General features: G+C 41.9%; 1 protein-coding gene across 5 annotated transcripts in view; it reads right to left on the reverse strand.

Moving 5' to 3' along the window:
- f (espin protein forked) overlaps nucleotides 1-20,576 on the reverse strand; it is a 410,656-nt gene that overhangs the window by 160,860 nt on the left and 229,220 nt on the right. For 3 of the 5 annotated variants that reach the window (XM_071674484.1, XM_071674485.1, XM_071674482.1), the window contains exon 2: nucleotides 10,322-10,477. In XM_071674484.1, coding sequence (XP_071530585.1) covers nucleotides 10,322-10,477 — 156 coding nt within the window. Of the gene's footprint in view, nucleotides 1-3,879; nucleotides 4,429-6,798; nucleotides 6,881-10,321; nucleotides 10,478-20,576 lie in introns of those variants that run through there. The other 2 variants (XM_071674487.1, XM_071674486.1) reach the window with 2 other exon arrangements.

Raw genomic sequence — 20,576 nt, forward strand, 5'->3', positions numbered from 1 at the left:
CTCCTTCTGCCAGGCCTTCCAGTGAAAAACTTTCCAGTATTACTATACACACACACACACACACACACACACACACATATACACACATATAATGTGTGTACATATACACACATATACACACACACACACATATATATATATATATATATATATATATATATATATATATATATATGTGTGTGTGTGTGTGTGTGTGTGTGTGTGTGTGTGTGTGTGTGTGTGTGTGTGTGTGTGTGTGTTGTATGTATGTATGTATATATGTCATTTATTTAGTATCTCCCTAAACTACGTGGCTACTTGAATGACATGCTGCCCTCTTATGGAAGGAGTTACCTACGTGACACGTCTCATACGTGTTGTACCATCTAATTGTATTGTCATCCTCGTAACGTGTTACTCACAGTGGCGTGTAACACTGCTATCGCGAGTCCCCACATGATCCAGATGCTACTTACCTCAAGTGTTCTTCCTGCGTGGGTCTACACTGGTTTCCATCATCTTGAGAAACGTATACATTTAAATCTTCAGAGTTACTTCCATAAAGATAACTTTTTAATATGGGTTGTCTGTAGTAATGGTGAAATAAATCGAAGGAGATCGCCATAAAATGATATACATTAGTGATCTCTCTCTCTCTCTCTCTCTCTCTCTCTCTCTCTCTCTCTCTCTCTCTCTCTCTCTCTAACGAAGCCCTATCTCTTGGTGTGTGTGTGTGTGTGTGTGTGTGTGTGTGTGTGTGTGTGTGTGTCTGTGTGTGTGTGTGTCTGTGTGTGTCTCTCTGTGTGTGTGTTTCAGTTTAATTTCTATTTGTAATTAAAATTTGTGTATTATCATAATCGTATTATCCCGATTCTTAACCGTGTATAAAATCATGTATCATGCCTTTGTTCCTATGTATGCTATACACACACACACACACACACACACACACAGCCATGGCTATCATTGGCCACAATCAATACACCACAACACGAACAAAATCCACTGTGGGAATTATCTTTCATCATCTAACATTCTAATTAAGAATAACAAATTTCAGATTTCGATGTCTTAAGGTCTGCCTGAATATATGCTTTGGCAACAGTGGTTTGGGAGGGTTGTGCAGCGCCGGCCTGAGCTTGGCACCACTGACGTGATCTAACATACAAATCATCTGTATGTCTTGACCATCGTGACGGTACGGAATAAACTGCTTCGTTAATCGGACCACAATAATCTTACATGAGTAATGGCGCCATTAGGAACGATTAGGCCGATACGATAATTAAAGAAGATAATTGGTTATGACGACGCCTGGAAATACATCAGGGCAGATGAAGATTACAATCTTCGTTCATGCTGTAGATTGCCATCACGGACGAAGACTTTCTTCCAAGGTTAAATCTTAAATGAAATGTACGAAAAGGGTAGAAAAGAAAGATGGAAAGGTGAAGAAAGAAGAGAAAAAACACAATGTTAAGAGTTTTCGGAGAATGTGGAACACCTACTGATCTTTTAACAATAGTTAGATCCTCAACCTCTGGGAAAGATGTGAGGTGGTCAAGAGTTCCAAAGCTTAGCGGTGTAAGGAAAGAAACAGACGTCACAACAGGCCACCCTTGAGTTGCCGACGGCCACACAATAATCATGTGATGTACAGACTTGCTGGGTATTACATGCTCTCTCTCTCTCTCTCTCTCTCTCTCTCTCTCTCTCTCTCTCTCTCTCTCTCTCTCTCTCTCTCTCTCTCTCTATCTGACGTACTGTGAATATAACTGTTGATGGTTTATAACAAATTACAACTGTTGACGGGTTGTAAGCATATGACTGTTGTTGGGTTAGAACAGTGTATAACTGTTGACGGGTTGGAACTATGCATAACTGTTGACGGATGGGTTATAACAATGTATAACTGTTGACAGGTTATGACACTGTATAGCTGTTGATGGGGTACAAGGGTTATAACAGTGCATAACTACAGACGGGTTATAACAGTGCATAACTGTAGACGCGTTACAACTGTGCATAACTACAGACGAGTTATAATAGTGCATAATACAGACGGGTTATAAAAGCGTATAAGTACACTACTTGGGGACCTGCATCACGCAAAACCACAGTTAATTAGCCACATTTTCTTACTGTTATCTCTTATCTCGTCCCACCAACAGTGTCGGCCTCTTAATTGTATCACATAACTGTTCCTTAACGGTCGCTACACGCTATGGAGGAGCGTGTGATGTAGGTTTGGATTCCTTGAGAAAAAGACATGGAACAGTTATTCCTATGTTCACTACTCGGATATTTATTTATAAAACTGAAGGAAAACACTTATCTAAGACTGTGGGATTTTCCCATGGTAGGTAAAGCTCCAGTATAGTTTATGTGTGTGTGTGTGTGTGTGTGTGTGTGTACATGATTATATGACTATACATGTATGGTAATAGCCACTCGTAGTTCAACTCATATAACGACCAATTATCTCATTCGTCTGAACGGCTTGGCCAATCAGAGAGCAGCCACCAGGTTTCACCGCTCGGGGTGAATTCTTCACCACTGCTGCTGTCCCTCTCAACCCCCGTGATGTGGTCAGGTGTGCGGATCAACACACCCGTGATGTGGTCAGGTGTGCGGATCAACACACCCGTGATGTGGTCAGGTGTGCCGATCATCACCCGTGATGTGGTCAGGTGTGTGCCGATCATCCGGTATGGACGAAAACCTCGATTATCCGAAAGCGAAATGAAATCCCGGGCGACCCGCCGTCAGGACGAAAGATAAGATTATCAGGAAACATGATAAAGTGAAGCTCAGCTCCACATAGTCTGGTCTTGGTGGTGATAATGATGATATAATCATGATGAAAAGGGTGGTAATACATAAAGAATGATGGCATTTATGATAATGATCCAAATTGACTGAAACGTTGATGATGATAAACATGTCATAGAATGATGACATTATCGCATATCGCCACCGGGTGTATGGCTAGGCTGCCGGACGAATGATGACTGGGTAACATGCGTGACGATGGATCAGATAATCGATCAGTAACGAGCGAGACTGTGGTTGAAACCGACAGTTGTAACACCTGGTAGCACCTGGTGATGTAACACCTGGTAACACCTGGTGATGTAACACCTGGTAACACCTGGTGATGTAACACCTGGTAACATCTGGTGATGTAACACCTGGTAACACCTGGTGATGTAACACCTGGTAACATCTGGTGATGTAACACCTGGTAACATCTGGTGATGTAACACCTGGTAACATCTGGTGATGTAACCCTTGGTAACACCTGGTGATGAATAACCAGTAAATGACTTGTCACGTTCGACTCAATAATCTTAAGTGAATTTGTTCCCGATATGCCAACAGCAATAACGACATACCCCATACAATAATGACATACCCCATACAATAATGACATACCCCATACAGTAATGACATACCCCATACAATAATGACATACCCCATACAATAATGACATACCCCATACAATAATGACATACCCCATACAATAATGACATACCCCATACAATAATGACGTACCCCATACAATAATGACATACCCCATACAATAATGACATACCCCATACAAGAATGACATACCCCATACAATTATGACATACCCCATACAATAATCATATCCTCTTAACGTTAGATATACACAAACTCCAAGACTCAATCACGCCTCATACAAGTTCACTATTGACAGATGATCTTGAAAAGTATTTTCTCTAACATGGAAAAAGTGATTTTCTAACTTATATCTAATACATCATTTCATAAGCTACATGACGACTGGTCCATGTGATCCGTGCACACACACACACACACACACACACACACACACACACACAAGCTCTACCACTCCCTCTTCAATCCTTGTCTCACCTGTTCAAGTTTTCTTCTTGAGTCCTGTGGGTAGGATGTCGCATTCTCCTGAGTCTGAGAAGGACTCGAAGTGGCTCCACAAGGCAGTGAAGTGGAATCATGCTGCAGGAGCGAGATCATACTAAGCGAGGCAGACAGGGATAATGACCTCAGCAACGAATCATGATGCAAATGTTCCTCTACGTCCGTCTGTCTCGTGCCTCACATTGCCACAACAGAGGCACTCAACAGTCACTTGATTCATCGACAGTTTAAACTGTGCCACTTAAACAGCCGTATTTCTATCTGGTGGTGATGGGTATGTTCATTCTTATGGTCTTTCGTCAGTTTGATATAATGTTATTCATCATGACTACGCCTACTGTGGTATCAGTTCTCTTAAAACACAATAGAAAGAAAAACCCATAATCAACTGACGTATTTTGAGGAAGTCTACAATACGTACTTGTTCGTCAGTATACACATGGCTCGGATCTCGATGTATATCTTTACAAAATCTTTACTAAACACAGCGAGATACTGTGTTCATTGCACATCTTCCGTATCATGTCTTCACTCCTGCTAAATCTTGGTCTCTACTCGTTTTGAAATGTTAAATGTGTGTGTTCAGACCACGTAGCCACTCCTGTTCAACATACTATCACCGGTTTTACCACAAAGCTATCACAGGTGCGTCCTTATAAATATTCAAACGAGACACCAGTAATTTCATCTGTCACCTCAAACCACCAATCATCTTGTGTGGTAACTGGTTTTCTTTATGTTAGCTGAGTCAGCACAGGCAGTTGAGGCCCTAATCATGGCCATCCCATTAACGATCTACATATATACCCTAGCCTGAGCCAGGTGCCCATCTTATCGACCAACCCCTAGTGGTGGATGAACAGCTGGGTTGACTGTAGACGGAGTGCAGCAACGAGGATTCGAACCTATGTGCTCAACCACTGGGCTGCCTGTGAATGCGCCATGGTCAGGAACGCTAACCGTTACACATGTACAGATGTTTACGAAATTACAAGACTTACAAAGAAAAAAGATTGGTTATGAGATTAAGAGATTAATCATGTTTATATATGATTACAAAATACGTAAATATTGCTAAATGAAATATCATATGTTGTCGTAATTCTGGTGAAATGCAGTGAAATTGTCAGCCTTAACGCGCTGCAGTAAACGGCTAAGACTGGAGGGCGGATCTCAGTATCAAATCTTCCTTCCTATTGGTTGTACACGAACACGAGGGCGGAGCATACAGATATATGACGTTATCTCATTGGTTGATCAATAGCGTCTTGTATTCTCTTTCTAAAGTACAAAAATACGACTTTTCAACAAAAGTTTTATTTCATAATCTACCGTGAAACATTCTGAACACATGAGTTTTATCAGCAAACCTCTCTAACAGATGCACACCTCTTGATAAAACTGGTTTTGATGCTCTTTTGTCCTACAAGTTATTACTGTTAAGCTTCTGGCCATAAAAAGTGTTTACCTGAGGTACGTGTAACAATTACTTCCGAAATTACTCTCTCTTGATAGACATAATTAACCGTTCAAACCATTGCACACATGTTGACAGTGTAGCAGATTTATCTCTCGCTCTTCTTCACTTCCTAAACTATGTGATCTCTCTGTTTACCTCTAGTTGTCTTTACGTTACCTTATTGTAAACCTACAGGCGTTCCCTCCTTAGGGTACTCCTTGCCAGGGGAACTCCTTCCCGAGGTACCCCTTTCCCAGGTTGCCTCTACCTATATGCCTTCAAGACCTCTCCAAATTACACAGACCTTCGCGTTGAACGGTACGATACTGGTCTCAAGGTTTGCGATATTCCTCCCTAAAGCGCTTCCTCGCCCACACGGTTTATGATTTCCTCTATTTCAGCCCTCCACGAAGTCCCTTTCTTCAGTTCACCAGTCTTCCATGACGCCCTTTTCGCCAGTTCTCCAACCTTTCATGATGTCCCTTTCTCCAGTTCTACAGCCTTCCACGGTGCCCCTTTCTTTAAATCTGAGATTCTACCATTTCCAATATTTCCAGTGATAGGTTTCTTAGCTCAGTCCTGGAATATCCTGCTCTCCAACCCCAACAGCTCCCTAAGCAACCGCAACACACTCACTCCTTCATAATAGTAGTTCTCTAGTCTCCAAGTCCCTGCGATATATCTTCGTCCAACATGCAAACATACGACAGATATCTGAGTTTAAAGTCCATCTGCACGTTTCCATGTCAATAATGATCAGTTAGGCTATATTTCACAAATGAATCACGAGCAATAGTGGTTTTTCCGTGTCATCTTATCCATCGTCTTTCATAGTTCCTGAGTCGTGAAACGTCCAATGTTTACAGTTAGTCCTCCCGGGTGTTGTTGTTTCTCCCTGGATAAGATTTAAATCAATCTCTTAAACATCAACTTGTTTACTTCACACAATTCGCGGAGAAACGTAAACAGAGATGCGAATATGAATCATGTTGCGTTTGTCAACATGTGAGACGTAGTCATTAAGATACATGTGTGACATCGAGAGATATACATCACACTCCAGTGCTCCAACACTTTTGCAACAGTATCTTACGAGTCTTTGAAAAACACTATCACTTCAAATCACCGACACGTCTCACTGACTCATTTACAATACATTTTCACTGTACCTTTTTCCCAAGTCAATATACTTGCTTCTAATCGTTCGTAATCATATGATGAAGCCTTACCGTCCTGCATGTGATAGTAAGCTCAAATTTCAAATCATTCTCCCACCAGTAAAGAGTTTCAATGCACAAGAAAACACATCGCACAAAATCCAAAAAAAAAATATAGCACATTTCGTCAAGAGTTCAACTTTTCCACAGTTCAAGTTCGCAAAGTTCACTTTGGCAAGATACGAAGACGTCTGCCGCTCATCAAGCCCCGAAAGTTACATTTTGACAAGACGGCAACGCTTGCCATGAGAACGTGAGCCACGGGCAACGTCCAGCCACAGTCAACACTGTTCGGCAGGAGGTGAGTCTCCTGCCGTAGTAGAAACTCTCCAACAAATGACCACAACACAAACTCAGCCCCTCCGATCTCTGCTCTCCTCACTCAATTAATCCTCGAAGCTTTCTTTCTCCTTCGTCCCTATAGTTGTTGAGAAAGGGGGATGTCCACTTTTTTTGCCCAGAAAATATCAGCGCCTAAAACTTGTTCCTATTGGTAGGCATTCGCTAAAAAACTGAAGGGCCTGGTAATAGCCCTACGCTTTCTCTGCTAGATATAATAATGTCTGATTTCCCTCGTGATGGTTTTATGTGATGGCCTTTCACCGGAGTCCTTTGTATATGGTTTTTGAGGTGTTCGCCGGAGACGGCGACGTGGTGTGGTGAGCAAGAGAATGTGATGGTAATTGCCTCTGTTCTGGGCAACACCTGATTGATAGATGGTGAAAATAGAGAACGAATGATAATACCCTTACTGCCCCACTCCAATTATCAGAAGTTGATGACAGTTTTTTTATACTAAAAATCAGATATCTAATTGTAAGGACTGGATATACCGTAAAGCTATAGAATTTACTCCACATAAAAATTAAGGTGATTACCACTTGCGGCCATAATGCTCAAAGATGTTCATAAGTCTTCATGTCTTATGGGGTCTCATGTCTTCACGGAAACGGTGAGGCGCTGTGGTAATGCCTTTCTCAAATGTTGCAAAAATGGTTCTTTAACTAGCTTGTGACTCCTGCTACCGTGGGGGGACTAAATTCTCACGGATTGTCATCAAGCAAAAGAAAAATTGAAGAAACGAATGACGCCTGTGTCTTCATTGAGTGAAGTAATTCAACCACTAATTGATTGGTCGAACAAGTCTTACCAACAACTGTCAGGCTGTGATGGTTTTTGAAGTGGCCCGAAAACCATTAGGTGACAGAAGTCTATTGATTCTTCTAGATGCAAAATAACTGACGAGAAACTTTCCTGACGTAAAAGATAAAAATACCAACGGGCCCCCAGTGTGTACGTGCGATCTACAGAACGTATTATACGTTGGGTTGTAAAATGATTTACCAGGATACCTTTAGGATGTAAATAACTTACCGCTATACCTGATGGATGCCTATAATTTACGAAGATACCTCTAGCATGTTAATGATATAACGAGGTAAGTATACGGAGGAATAGGTCGACTGAAATACCCCCTGAATGCGGCTCGATGACTGAGAGTAACCCATTGACGTAAACGGCTGATGAAACGCTTGCTGAATGTCCTCGAGCAATGACCAAATATATGCCAAGATTGAGAGACAGTTGGTCATGAGTCAACACGAAGCTTGATGATCACACACTTCCTCCCGACGGATCAAGTCAAAGATGTGTGCTTTTCCTGAACACTGTGATGCTCCCACTGGTTTCTGCATATATATATATATATATATATATATATATATATATATATATATATATATATATATATATATATATATATATATATATATATATATATAACGTATCGCACGTTCTTTACCGGCAAATTTCCCAGCGGAGTCTAGATCTAATTATGACTCAGGTGGGAAAAGAAAATACAATACGTTGATCGCTACGTCACTGTGTCACCACTGCAGCTGGCTCAAGCAAACCCGCTCATCAGGCTCTTCCCATTTTCTTATTTTTCTACCCATATCCCTTCTCAGTTGTCCATAGGTAGTTGGTTATTTGGGTTTTTAAAAGTCCTATCGACATCCAGCATTGTTAATGCCGTCAACGTCAAGTTATAACCACCAGCTGAAGGGAAAAAACATAAATTACTTTTTCCAGGGGCTGGAGATAATTAATTCTTCGACCAACCACACTCTCACTGCCTAATTATGACGCCTGCGGATGTTTGACACACACTTTCTCTTTTTTCTTATACCCTGGTTGTCTCTTTTTAATATAAAGAAGGCTCCAGTCACGGACAAAAGTCCACATCAAGGCTGGGCCTTAATTGAAGTATAGAGAGAATCATGAAAAGGAAAAAGAAAAGACAAGGGAAAGTATTTACGAATTTGGAGAACGTGAAAATACCTGTCTTTTGCAATGTGCCAGGTCGTGGTTACTGGGAAAGACATGAGAGGGTAGAGAGTTCCAAAACCTCGAGGTGTAGGGAAAGAAGCAGTTATCAAAACGGCCCACCTTGGAGTTGCTGAAGGCCACACAATAATCATGTGACGCAGCAGCTAGTCGAGTATCGCGTGGTCTAGCTCTGTCCACCTTAACATATCTCTCTGTTTTCATTATATGTCAATACCTTTACTTCATCTCGTCACCCCGGCGCTCAGCTCCCAGCAATGACAGCCACAAGACCCGGCAGCAGCAGCAGCTTCCTGGCCCAACAGTTGCAAATAATACATGCTCCCTCCTCCTCCTCCTCCTCTAACACGCCTCACAAAGGGAAGAGCAACGTGAACGGCGGGCGCGGAGGGACCGCTGCCACTGGTTCAGTAAACAGCATGCCACACACACATACCACGTCGCTTCTCCACGCTCATCCATCTAACGTTGTAACACCTCTGTCTCGCCGGACCACCCGGTATTACTATCTGAACCTTACCGGTCAACAGTTGACCACCCGTCACTGCTATCTCTAACTTCACGGGGTCCACAATGGTCCACCTAAGGTCACAACCCTTGACGTTTTTGTAAGAAAACCCGGTTTATTCTCAGTTATACACAGGAGGTGTCTGGTATTTGCCAAGTGTAGAAGCCCTTTGGAATAACATGACCAACAGAGTACAAAGATACAGAAATTTATGTAACACAGTGAACAAATCGGGCTTAAAAATGGCTTTCAGAATATCTAGAACGTATGAAAATAGTATGAACAACTATAACTCTTATGGAGCAAAGCTGCAAAAATACCTTACAAATTGCTGGGACAAAGTAGCCTAACCCTAACCAGCATCACCGTAACCTAACCCTACCCTACGTCATTCTACCGAACCTACATTATCACTTTCCTAACCTAAACTAAATCATTCCTAACCTTACCTAACTTAACCTACATTATCATTACCCCCTCTAACCTAACCAACATTATTCCTAAATCAACCTAACCTTCACAACTCTAAACTAACCTACATTACCACTAACCTAACCTAGACAGTGCCTAACTTAACAAACATACCTACTTATCATTAACCTAACCTAACCTACGCATCCTCACCTAATCTACATTAATTACCATCCTAACCTAACCTAACCTAACCTAACCTACACCACCCTCACCTAATCTACATTAATCACCATCCTAACCTACCTAACCTCACCTAACCTAACCTATATCAAGTATTATCTAAAAGTAACACAGAATACCTAAATTACAAACATGAATCATGAACAATGACAATGTTTCTCAAAACACAGAACAAAACCTAGTCATCATTTCGAGACTGTGATAAAACATGTCAACATCAAGTAGGTACAGTACCTGAAATCCGGCGATGTCTCCACCAGGAGCTTGACGCACTCAAGACAGCCCCGGGCGGCGGCGTAGTGCAGCGCGAGGGCCCCGCCCTGCGTGCGGTCAAGGCCAGGCATCCCAGCGTCAAGCAGCAACCACCGCAAGACGTTCAGCCGCCCGTACCTGTCAGGGGAGCGATGACCGAGGGTTAATATTGGCTTGTAAGGACAACAGGTTAGGGAGGGAAGCTTTGAAGTAAAGGAGGGTAACGGTGTAGCGTTTAGAGATATGGGTTCAGTAGGGGTGTTGAGGTGGCGTTCATGGTGGCGTTTGAGAAGGAGGGCGGAGGTTCATGGTAGCGTTGAGGGAGGAAGGTGAAAGACACCGTTGAGGTAGAGCTGAGGCTGACGTGGAAGGGAGAAAGGATGATGGTAAACATTCAGGGAGGATAAAGTTGGCATTGAGGGTTTAAACCTTACGTCAGGTCTGGGAGCAAGAGACGAAAGGATTAAACCCTGTATTTAAGGTACATTAAGTCAAGTTTACAGGAAGGAAGATATAACTATTTGTAACACCGAAGAAATACATGGACATAAATCCAGCTGATGACACTGATGGCAGAGATTTCATGATCTAGTAAGAATCTCTCATGAGTGAACTGAAATTCAGGTATATATATATATATATATATATATATATATATATATATATATATATATATATATATATATATATATATACTTCGCTTAAAGTAAACTAGGCTCTATTATGTAAGGGACTATACATGATTTATCATAAGACAAGTTTATCGTAGAACTCAATGCCACGGTTAGAAAGAAAAGTTATATGGTATTAACAAGTCATCAGTTTCTGTACCGATTATATATTGCGTTCGTGCGTGTTGTTTTGCGTTAGTGAGTGCATGTGCATGCATGCATGTGTGCTTGCGTGCGTGTGTGTAGTTTCGTGATTTTGAGTATGGTTTTCTATTAATCACAATTAATAGCATCATCACAAACATCCAATCTATCATCATTATTATAACCATCTTCATCACTATAATTCGCACGAGAGAAAATTGTTATGATGGAGTAGACACACAGACATACAGAATACAGACAGACAAGACGGTAGCACATACAGGTTAACAAGCAGACAGACCCACAGACACCAGACTATAATTCATATCCCCAAACCGTCAAAAAAGATAGGTATTTAAGTATAATCATACTCAGAAGAGAAAGTCAATTGCTCAAGCTTCGCGTCTTAGTAAGCAAATGTGCAGGTGGTAAAGGAAAAATCTCGAGACGTAAAACCATCATTTGTTTACCGATATGTATTGTGGTCGACCAGAGAACTGTAGTTCAAGCTGAGTTGAATTACAGTAGTACGTTGAAAGTCTGGCTTTATGGAGAAAATCTAGTTCTCGTCCTAATTCCCAGAGGCAACAAAAACTTTGAAGTCGTAGGGTAAAAAAGAAAATAAAAAGCTGAATCAAGTTAGTTTTGTTACCGTTGAAGATACCCATCATAGAAAACGTAACACACAAGCGAGAAAGAAAATGTAGCATAGAGGTGATTTTTAAGGGGTAACTCCTCAGAAGATTTAGTGACGTCTTTAGAAATTGTGGGATGATGTCTCTTTCATCCATCAGTAAGATACTAACAGACAAAAAATATTCAACATAAATATTCTATAGAATATATGATCGATGATTGTATTGTCTGGCACAGCAGGATCTAATACAAAGAGATTCTAGTCTTACAATATAAGAAACAACTTTATCTAGCTTGAAGATACAAAGAGGGAGAAATACATCTCATCTCATCTCTTTATGTCTCTCCACGATAACTGAGAAACAAAAACTATCAACATTATGACCATAAAAATCTATGTCCAGTCTAAACAACATCTTCAACTTCTACTCCAAGGTTTCAAGACATCTAAGAAAGAAAGACAGACACCTTCTCATTGTCATCTTTGTTGCTCTTTCTCAGAGCAACTCTTGGGCTAATGGAAGGCAGTCGTTGCCCCGAGTCGACTTTGAGTTTCTGGGGATACGTGACGATGATTCGGTCCAACTACGATCATTATGAAGAAATGAGGAAGAGAAAAGAGGAGGAGGAGGAGGAGGGAAAGGTGGGAGAAGGCGGACGGGGAGGAGGAGGACCAAACAGGGTAGAGGAAGAGGAGGCACAGTTGAGAGGAACAGCAAGAGGCGAGGGAGACACCACAATCACCAACAGAAGTAGCGGCAGCAGGAGGTCTGAAACCCCCTGATATCATTGGGGTGGGAGTCTCCCATCATGGCGGGCAACATGGGAGGACGCTCGGCTAATGTTGTTGTTACCGACGTGGGAGTCCTCCCACCTGGTACAGACATGTGGGAGAAGAAACTGATCTGGCAGAAGTGCATCTTCCATCTCTCGCTTCTTTCTGTTGTTATGAGAGCAACGGTGAAGCCAAGAGCGTTACTCCTGCAGGAGGTGAAGACGAGACATAAAGAAGAGGGTTTCCTCCCGTTAACACTGGCAGTCCTGTATTCCAATATATCCTGGCCACAGGTGCAGCATCTACAGGATTGCAGGACTTGCAGTTCTTTTGCGAAACGAGAGACGTCCAGTTGAAGAAGATGAAGGAAAAACAAAGAGGGTCACGGCAGGTAGAGGGTCCATATTTACGTCAGAGTTATCATGTTTTTTACATAAAGATCTGAGGCGTCCAGAATAACACAGATGTGGGAGAGAAAGTATGGCACGAAAAGAAGATGTCTGTCTCTGTGTACTGACCACATTAGATGTTGCATTAGACATATCTTAACATTCCTGGGAGATGCTGGTGATGAAACTTGTGTTCATCCTTTAGAAACACTAGGAAGAGCAGTTTAGTTTCAAATTTGCACTTCATAGTAACTTGACTGAAAGTACAAGATGGATAAAGAGGTTCTGGAGGAGGTTTGTACGTCATAAGACATATTAGCACCTCTGGATATGTTTGTGGTTTCCCCTTCTGGGTTTTCTTGTTGTCTATGTCACCGTTCAAGGCACATTGTTGCCATCTGCTGCAATTTTAATACGAATAAATTTCGTTCTTATTATGTGAACAAATCATTCTAATGAAGGTCCCTTTTCCACCGTTAGCGAACAGCTGGCTTGACAACGATTTCGCTAGTCACCTCTTTAAATCACACTTTGTCATATGATTATTATAAAATCCATCAGGGGATACATTTCTGGCTAATATTTAGCATAAATCGTTAAGCGAAAATCGTAGCGAAAGTGATGTAAAAGTTAGCGATGTGAATGTACGAAAAGATTAATTTCAGAGAAAGTTGCTTTGAATATCGTGATAGCACAGTGCACTCGATTCGCTTTTGACATTACGGGAAACTATTAGACCGACTACCAGCGAGTAAATGGCCCACGATAAACTAATGAAAATTATTAAGATGTAAAAAAAAAGCTTAGAATGCCTGAAATTTTAGTCTTGGTGAGTGAATGGAAACACCCATGCAAAATGTGTTATTTCTGCTTACTAGAAATATACTGCATCAATTATCTTCCTGTAACACTTGTGGAGACACAGCACTAAAGCATATAAAAATGTAATGAATACACACAAACACATACACACAAAAAAATAAGAAATAAAGTGAGATTATAATGAGGATGTGGACAGCATAAAGAAGTTTGAAAAGTTGTAGGAAACTAGAGAAAGTCCTACGAGTGTAGGACTTCCTCCCTGTATAGTACAGATGAGTGATTACAAAGAGGAGATTACACAGACACATCCTGCCTCCTATTCAGCATCCAGCTCTCACCTTCCGGTTCGTGCCGTCCTTTCTATTACCTATCCTCCCACCTGTACCTCACAGCCAAGGGAAGACTCAGCTACCGGATGCCCTTTGTCTTCCCTGTGTGACGTAATTCGTGACAGGGGAGCGTATGACACGGTCCGTGACTGTCATAAGTGGTCTGGGACTGAAGACCTGCCCTCCTCTTGTTTACATACTCTCACTTAAACACCTTCACCGTCGAGACATTCCAACTTTCGCTAATTAACCGATCTGTTTTTTATCTAAACATCTTTTTCCTCAATTCCTCGACGCTATTACGATCTTTCCAGATGGTCATGAGCGCCTGGAGGGTTAGTGTGAGTTGGACAGCACGCGGAACAATTCCTCTCAGACCCCACTACGTAAAGTAACAATACCTTCCACTCTACTTCAGTTTCCTTCCATATATATCATGACATACACCTCAGCTGTAATAGAATCAAGATGGTCAAGCAACGAAGACAAGTTTCATACACCCCAGTAACTCAGGCTTCTCCCTACCCAGCCTCCTCCTCCTCCTCCTCCTCCTCCTCACCCCAGAACAGAAGGTTTCTCTTCCCAGCACGACAGCCTCCTCCCCTCCCTTGACATCTCGAGGCTCATCACTACCACCATCGCTGCCACCACCGCCAGCCACCTGGCGCCCGGGAGAGCCATTATTGTGTGGCTTTTGGTCCCATGACCAATGGATGCATTATATCGGTCATTAGGAGTTCATTATGTAGGGGGTTGTTTAGGGGGGAGAAGGTGGTGGTTGTGGTGTTATGGTCAGAGTGATTCCCCTCGGGTGTGGTCAGGTAGATGCCCCCGGGTGTTCGACGCCCCATAATCCAGCCTGAACGCTTTTTTTTTCGTCTTTGTGTCCAAGACTACGATCACAGACAGACCTCAGTGAGGCCAGTCTTTACTCGAAATACAAAAAGGACTAAAGCCACACAGTAGTAAGGGAATATGAGGAAAATAACCAAGGAAGAATGGGGAAAAAAAGGGAGGCCTCTTTTAAAAAAGGTTCCCGACTAAGTAAAATATGAGACGTTAGATACAGTAGTTCCAAAACTTTATGGCGGAGGAAAAGAAAAAAATAGGGAATTAAGAACGGGCCACCAGTGAATTGCCGACGGCAATACGCTGATGATAGTGTTCGCGAACCTAGAAAAAAACGAAGAAAATTGTTCAGCCCGCTATTACTGATCCTCCAATATGAGGTGTCTAACAGATAAGAATCACTCACTTCATAAACCAACCCTCACTGTACCGGCCTCATTATGGAAATCACATTATTCCTATGGATCAATTCATTCCTGTGGGTGTCGTGTGCTTCACCGCTTCAGTTGTATTCAGTTATATGTATCTTTACCTATAACTGAATATAACTGTATCTTACAAGGGTAAGAAATCGTCCTCATTTACCAACAGTGTTCTACAACCTTTACAACCCAAGACTACGATTGAAGAAGATAACAAACACACTTCAGATATGTTCTTCTGTCAGTAGGACGAATAAACCCATCGGTCAACATCTCACAGTATAAGGGAAAAAAATTACTCACATATCTGTGGGCAGCCTCGTAGGGGAACTTTCCCTTCTTGTGTACTGAGTGAGGAGGAAACTAGTGTATGGAACTCTCCATATTGAGTGAACCAACAATCCAGTATTGAGTAAACTCGTTTACTCGTGTCCAGTACTGAGTAAACTCACACCCGGTGAACATTCACTTAGTACACAGATTCTAGTGTGATGGTTTCCCAATGATGTAAACTACCTGTGAACCAAGCGTACCTGAAGCGTTGCCATTGACCAAGTAAACCTAATGATGATCCCCAGGAATTTCGCGCTTGTTGAATATACACATGCACCTTGCCCACCCACAGCTGATCACTTCCTAATTACGTCAACTAGTTAAGTAATTAAAGGCGGATCCGGCAGCGGACAAATCTGAAGGACAATATTACATGAGAGGTAATTATATAGATCCGGGTTGTGTGGACGTCCTCATGGGTCGGGAGGCGGGAAGACTGTTATTCATTGACGAGTCTATACTCGTCTTGCCAACAGCAGATCGTCTGCGAGTGACGTAGTGGAGGAGTTACGACATGTGTGAGGTACCACGTATGAGATGTCAAATGTGAAGTGCCCTGTGAGGTATCCGTGCGAGACACTCCGAGCAGCTGCAGAAGTATGTAATATAATTCTATTTTCTTTCATTTTCTCACTTGGATTTTCTCGCTTCATTATATTCTTTTCTTTCGGCCAACACTGAAAAATTCCAGTTGATTTTGTCATCTAAGTGAACATTGTGCATTCCTATCGTTGCTTTACATCAGTGCTCACTACTCAACTCGAAATCAGGTTTATTTCATCCTCTTGAAGTTTACTCGTTTATCTTCTCGTTATCTTTACTTACATGCATCTCAACATTCGTATCTCATCAAGTCATAACTCATTTCTCATATTACTTCATTCTTTCCACCGGATTGTTCTGTCTTGCTGTGAGTTGAGGTTCCCACTCTGCAGAGTAATTCTTTGTTTTATCGTCTCTATTCAGATTTCTTCAGATGTTTATCTATCATTGTTGATTGATAAAACGGAATGGATATGGCGAAGGACAGTGTTATTGAGCACCGAAGATCCTGTTGTTAGCTGCAAGCTATTGTTATGAGCTGAAACTATCATTAGGAGCTGAGGTTATTACCATAAGCTATTGTTCGGTGAAGGTATGGATATTACCTACAACTATTGTTATTATATATGACTCTTGTTATTAGCTGAAGCTGTTACTATTAGCTGAAGTTACTCCTATTAGCTGAAGCTAGTTTTATCACCTGCAGCTATTGGTTTCATACTATGCGACCATCGCATAAGGCTCGTAAAAAGAGGACTTTTTCAACTTGTCAATTGTTCCCATCATGCGTTCAACATAACAAAGTGTACAACGAAATTCATGGCACTTTATCCACACATCACGTGATTCTATTTCGTTTAACCTAACCTTAAAGAACCATCCAGTTACATATGTTGGTTTACCGTTGTTTCAAACGTTAGTGTTTGGCAACTATATGCTAATCAAGAAAACATTGAAGCGAGTAGATATGAATTATTCAAAGACTTTTGTACAACATTCACTTATGATAAATTTACGGTATCACTTTTCAAACAAATACGATGCGCAACAACACGAAATTCTTTGGTCATGAGAGCATGAACATAAACAGATATCCCCTTCATATTCTTTGTAAGTAACGAAAGTTGCTGAGAATATCGAAGGTATTCTTTATCGCATCCTCGGACGAAAGTAACAGAGTAACTAAGGTAGTTAAGAGTAAATAGGTTACACTAACTGATCACAGTTATGCAACTCGCGTAACCAAACAGATGCCTGTGACCAGCAATGACGCGTCTCGTTAGAAAGTGGTTTAGGATGGGCGCGCATGTGGCGCGGGAGGAGGGAGGCACGCGTATAGGCGTGGGCCCCTGCCGTAGGTGTGGCTGCTGAAGTAGGGCGTGTGTGGGCGTGGGTAACCGAGGCAGGTAGAATACATATGGGCGGGCGGTAGGTAGTGGTGGGCTGGGCCCCAGAGCACCTCAGGTGTCTGCGTTTATATGGTACTTAGATCGCTGACTCTGTGGACGCCTACCTCTTTTCAAACTCTACTTTCACTTCACCTTAGGTCGTCTGGACCTGTTTTAATGGTAATTAGGCAATCCTGGCCCCTTATACATCTTCAACCATTCCACTGATAATCAGTGAACAGAATCGTATTCCACTTGTGTCTGTTTTCCTCTTCATCTATATCCTCTTCATCTATTTTTTTGAGGAACTTCTGCTTACTCTTGTCCCTCTAGCTTGCGGATCTGTCAATGACACGTACGTTATGTAACAAAGAGAAAAAGTAAAGGAAAATATGTATATTTTGGTGTAACTTTAAGATTCCAACCATCTTATTTTTGCAAAATATATCCCAGGTGATCATCATCATCTATAAAACTATTGTAACAAGTGTTAATATAACTATTTGTGTTAACTTTTGCCACCGACACTGCTATTCATCATGTTGGAGGCTGCAATCACGGACAGAGGTCCACATCAAGGCCGAGCCTTCAATGAAAGATAGAGAGAATCACGAAAGAGAAAAAGAAAAGACAATGGCAAGTATTTACGCATTCTACCGCATCACTTTTCTCCTGAAGCAACAAAATGTGGCTTTACAAATCATTCAGCTAACGAGCCTTTAATCCTTGACTGATGGATAACAGATTCTACTCGATTTATGACCATTGCTGAACGTCCTGACGACGCAGGAGGCAAACATATTCTAGCAACCATACCACACACACACACACACACACACACACACACACACACTCCTCACTGACGTCATCATCTTGTTTCTACGTATCATTGACCTCACATCGTGCGCTCTTGTCTCCTATCTGCCAAAGCAAAGTATATCCCAGCGTACACTTAATTCAGCATAGCAGGTGGACAAACATGTTTAGCGAACGTAATTGTCTTGTGTTCTTGATCCTGGCTACCGAGTGACGGGTGAATAACGGTGAAATCCTATTCACGGGTGGTTGCCAGGCGCCCTTCGCTGTGACGAACCTGCCACAGTGCTGCTGTGACGAACCTCACCACCTCTGCCACAGTGCTTCTATAATCTAACGCTGTTGGGGTTCGACGTGTCGAAGCAGCCTCCTGTATTAGATGTAACGACGTATACAGCGGAGGTAACATAACGCCATGAGCGGTCACTGTAACGCATCACGTTGTGCAGATGGTCGTCCGTGCGTCCGAACAAACAACATCACCAGGCAGAACGGTGGACACTGACGACCGATCATCTGTATGTTTTTTTTTCACAGGTTCGAATACCGCAAGAGGGCAGGTGGCCCACAGTCAACCATTCTGATCATCTTCCTCCCCTTTGAGCTGAGGCGATAGATAGATGCGTGACGTTATCTTCGATGCATAGATAAAGAGACGAATGAGTAAATGAATAAATAACATAAAATGATAAATACAGATGTCAAAGATGATCCTCACCTAATGATCACTTGCAGCTTGATCTAAATGGAGAATTGAGTTTCAGCAACTCACAATTACTGGTAAAGTGAAGACACACACACACACACACACACACACACACACACGGATTACTCAAAACAATTTTCCGTCTAGAAAGTGTCTCACGATCAGACATACCAACTGAGTATAACCCAGCAGTGTCACGGTATGTTGCAGACTCACTCTAGTATATTATGATGCAACGGACGCGATCTGTGCATCATGGAGAGCAAAATTGGGTGAATATACCATATACTGGGGTAATGCTTTCTAAGTTGTCATGTTACCACAGCAATTAAGGTTGTAGGTTCGACGAAGACCACTTAGGCCTCTGGGGACGGGTCCGTGATCCAATTATGGGGGATTCAGGACGAACGTATTATCGCTGATGGACGATTTGAAGCAATTTAAAACGGACATGTCCGCGTATGGCTTCCTTGTCCGCACACACACGAAGGTTCATGTTCCACCGCTAATGAACGAAATGGCGCACGTGCGTTTCTCGCGCTAGTAGAGGCTGGAGCCGCTATGCCTAAGGACTTTATCTGTAGGTCAAGTAAAAGAGGCAGTGGAAAGTGAGGAAGTGGAACGTGGAGAGAAATCCTAGATACCCTGTACCTCTCTCATGCCTTCCCCAATAACTAGGGTCTGGCATGTTTCTACAGAGAGGTTTTTAAGTTCCTCTAAAATTCGTAAATACTTTTCCTTGTCTATTCCTTTTCCATTCCATTAACCTCTTTATATTTCAAAGGCCCAAACTTGATGTGGACTTTCGTCCGTGACTGGAGCCTCGAACATTAAAAAAAAAAAGCGAATAACATTATCAAATGCATTATGGTCTACACATTTTGACTTATATGATCTGCCAACACATTGCAACTCACGGTCCTTCCCAGACGTTACACAGAACTAATTTCACTTTTGTAGAATCATCTGAGACGCGAACAGAAACGTTATAGTCAAAAATGAAAGAATAACATTCGATCAAAATATAGCCACTTGCAGGTGCTTCATTTCCCATGAAGCTGAGTGTGAAAATTATGAAAGTAAACAATTTAGATGATAAATCTGACGTGTTCATATCGTTGCACCAAAGTTTGAAAAAGTGTCAGTAAGTAACGCACGTATTATCCGTCTGATCCATCATCTGGTACTGACAAGTGAACAAACATTAACCTTAGAGAAACAGTTTGAGAGAAAAAGATAAATCGAATACCATACGAACACATGAATATAAAAAGAGTTAATTAATCGTCCTAATGATGTTATTTAAGTAATCGTGAAGAAGCTTGTAAGAGGAAGAGGAAAACACTCGAGAGAGGCTCATACAAGAAGACATATCAAACCAGTCTTCCACAACACACAGCGAGGTGCATCTCCT

The sequence above is a fragment of the Panulirus ornatus genome, chromosome 20 (assembly GCF_036320965.1).
Source record: "Panulirus ornatus isolate Po-2019 chromosome 20, ASM3632096v1, whole genome shotgun sequence".
Lineage (NCBI taxonomy): Eukaryota > Metazoa > Arthropoda > Malacostraca > Decapoda > Palinuridae > Panulirus > Panulirus ornatus.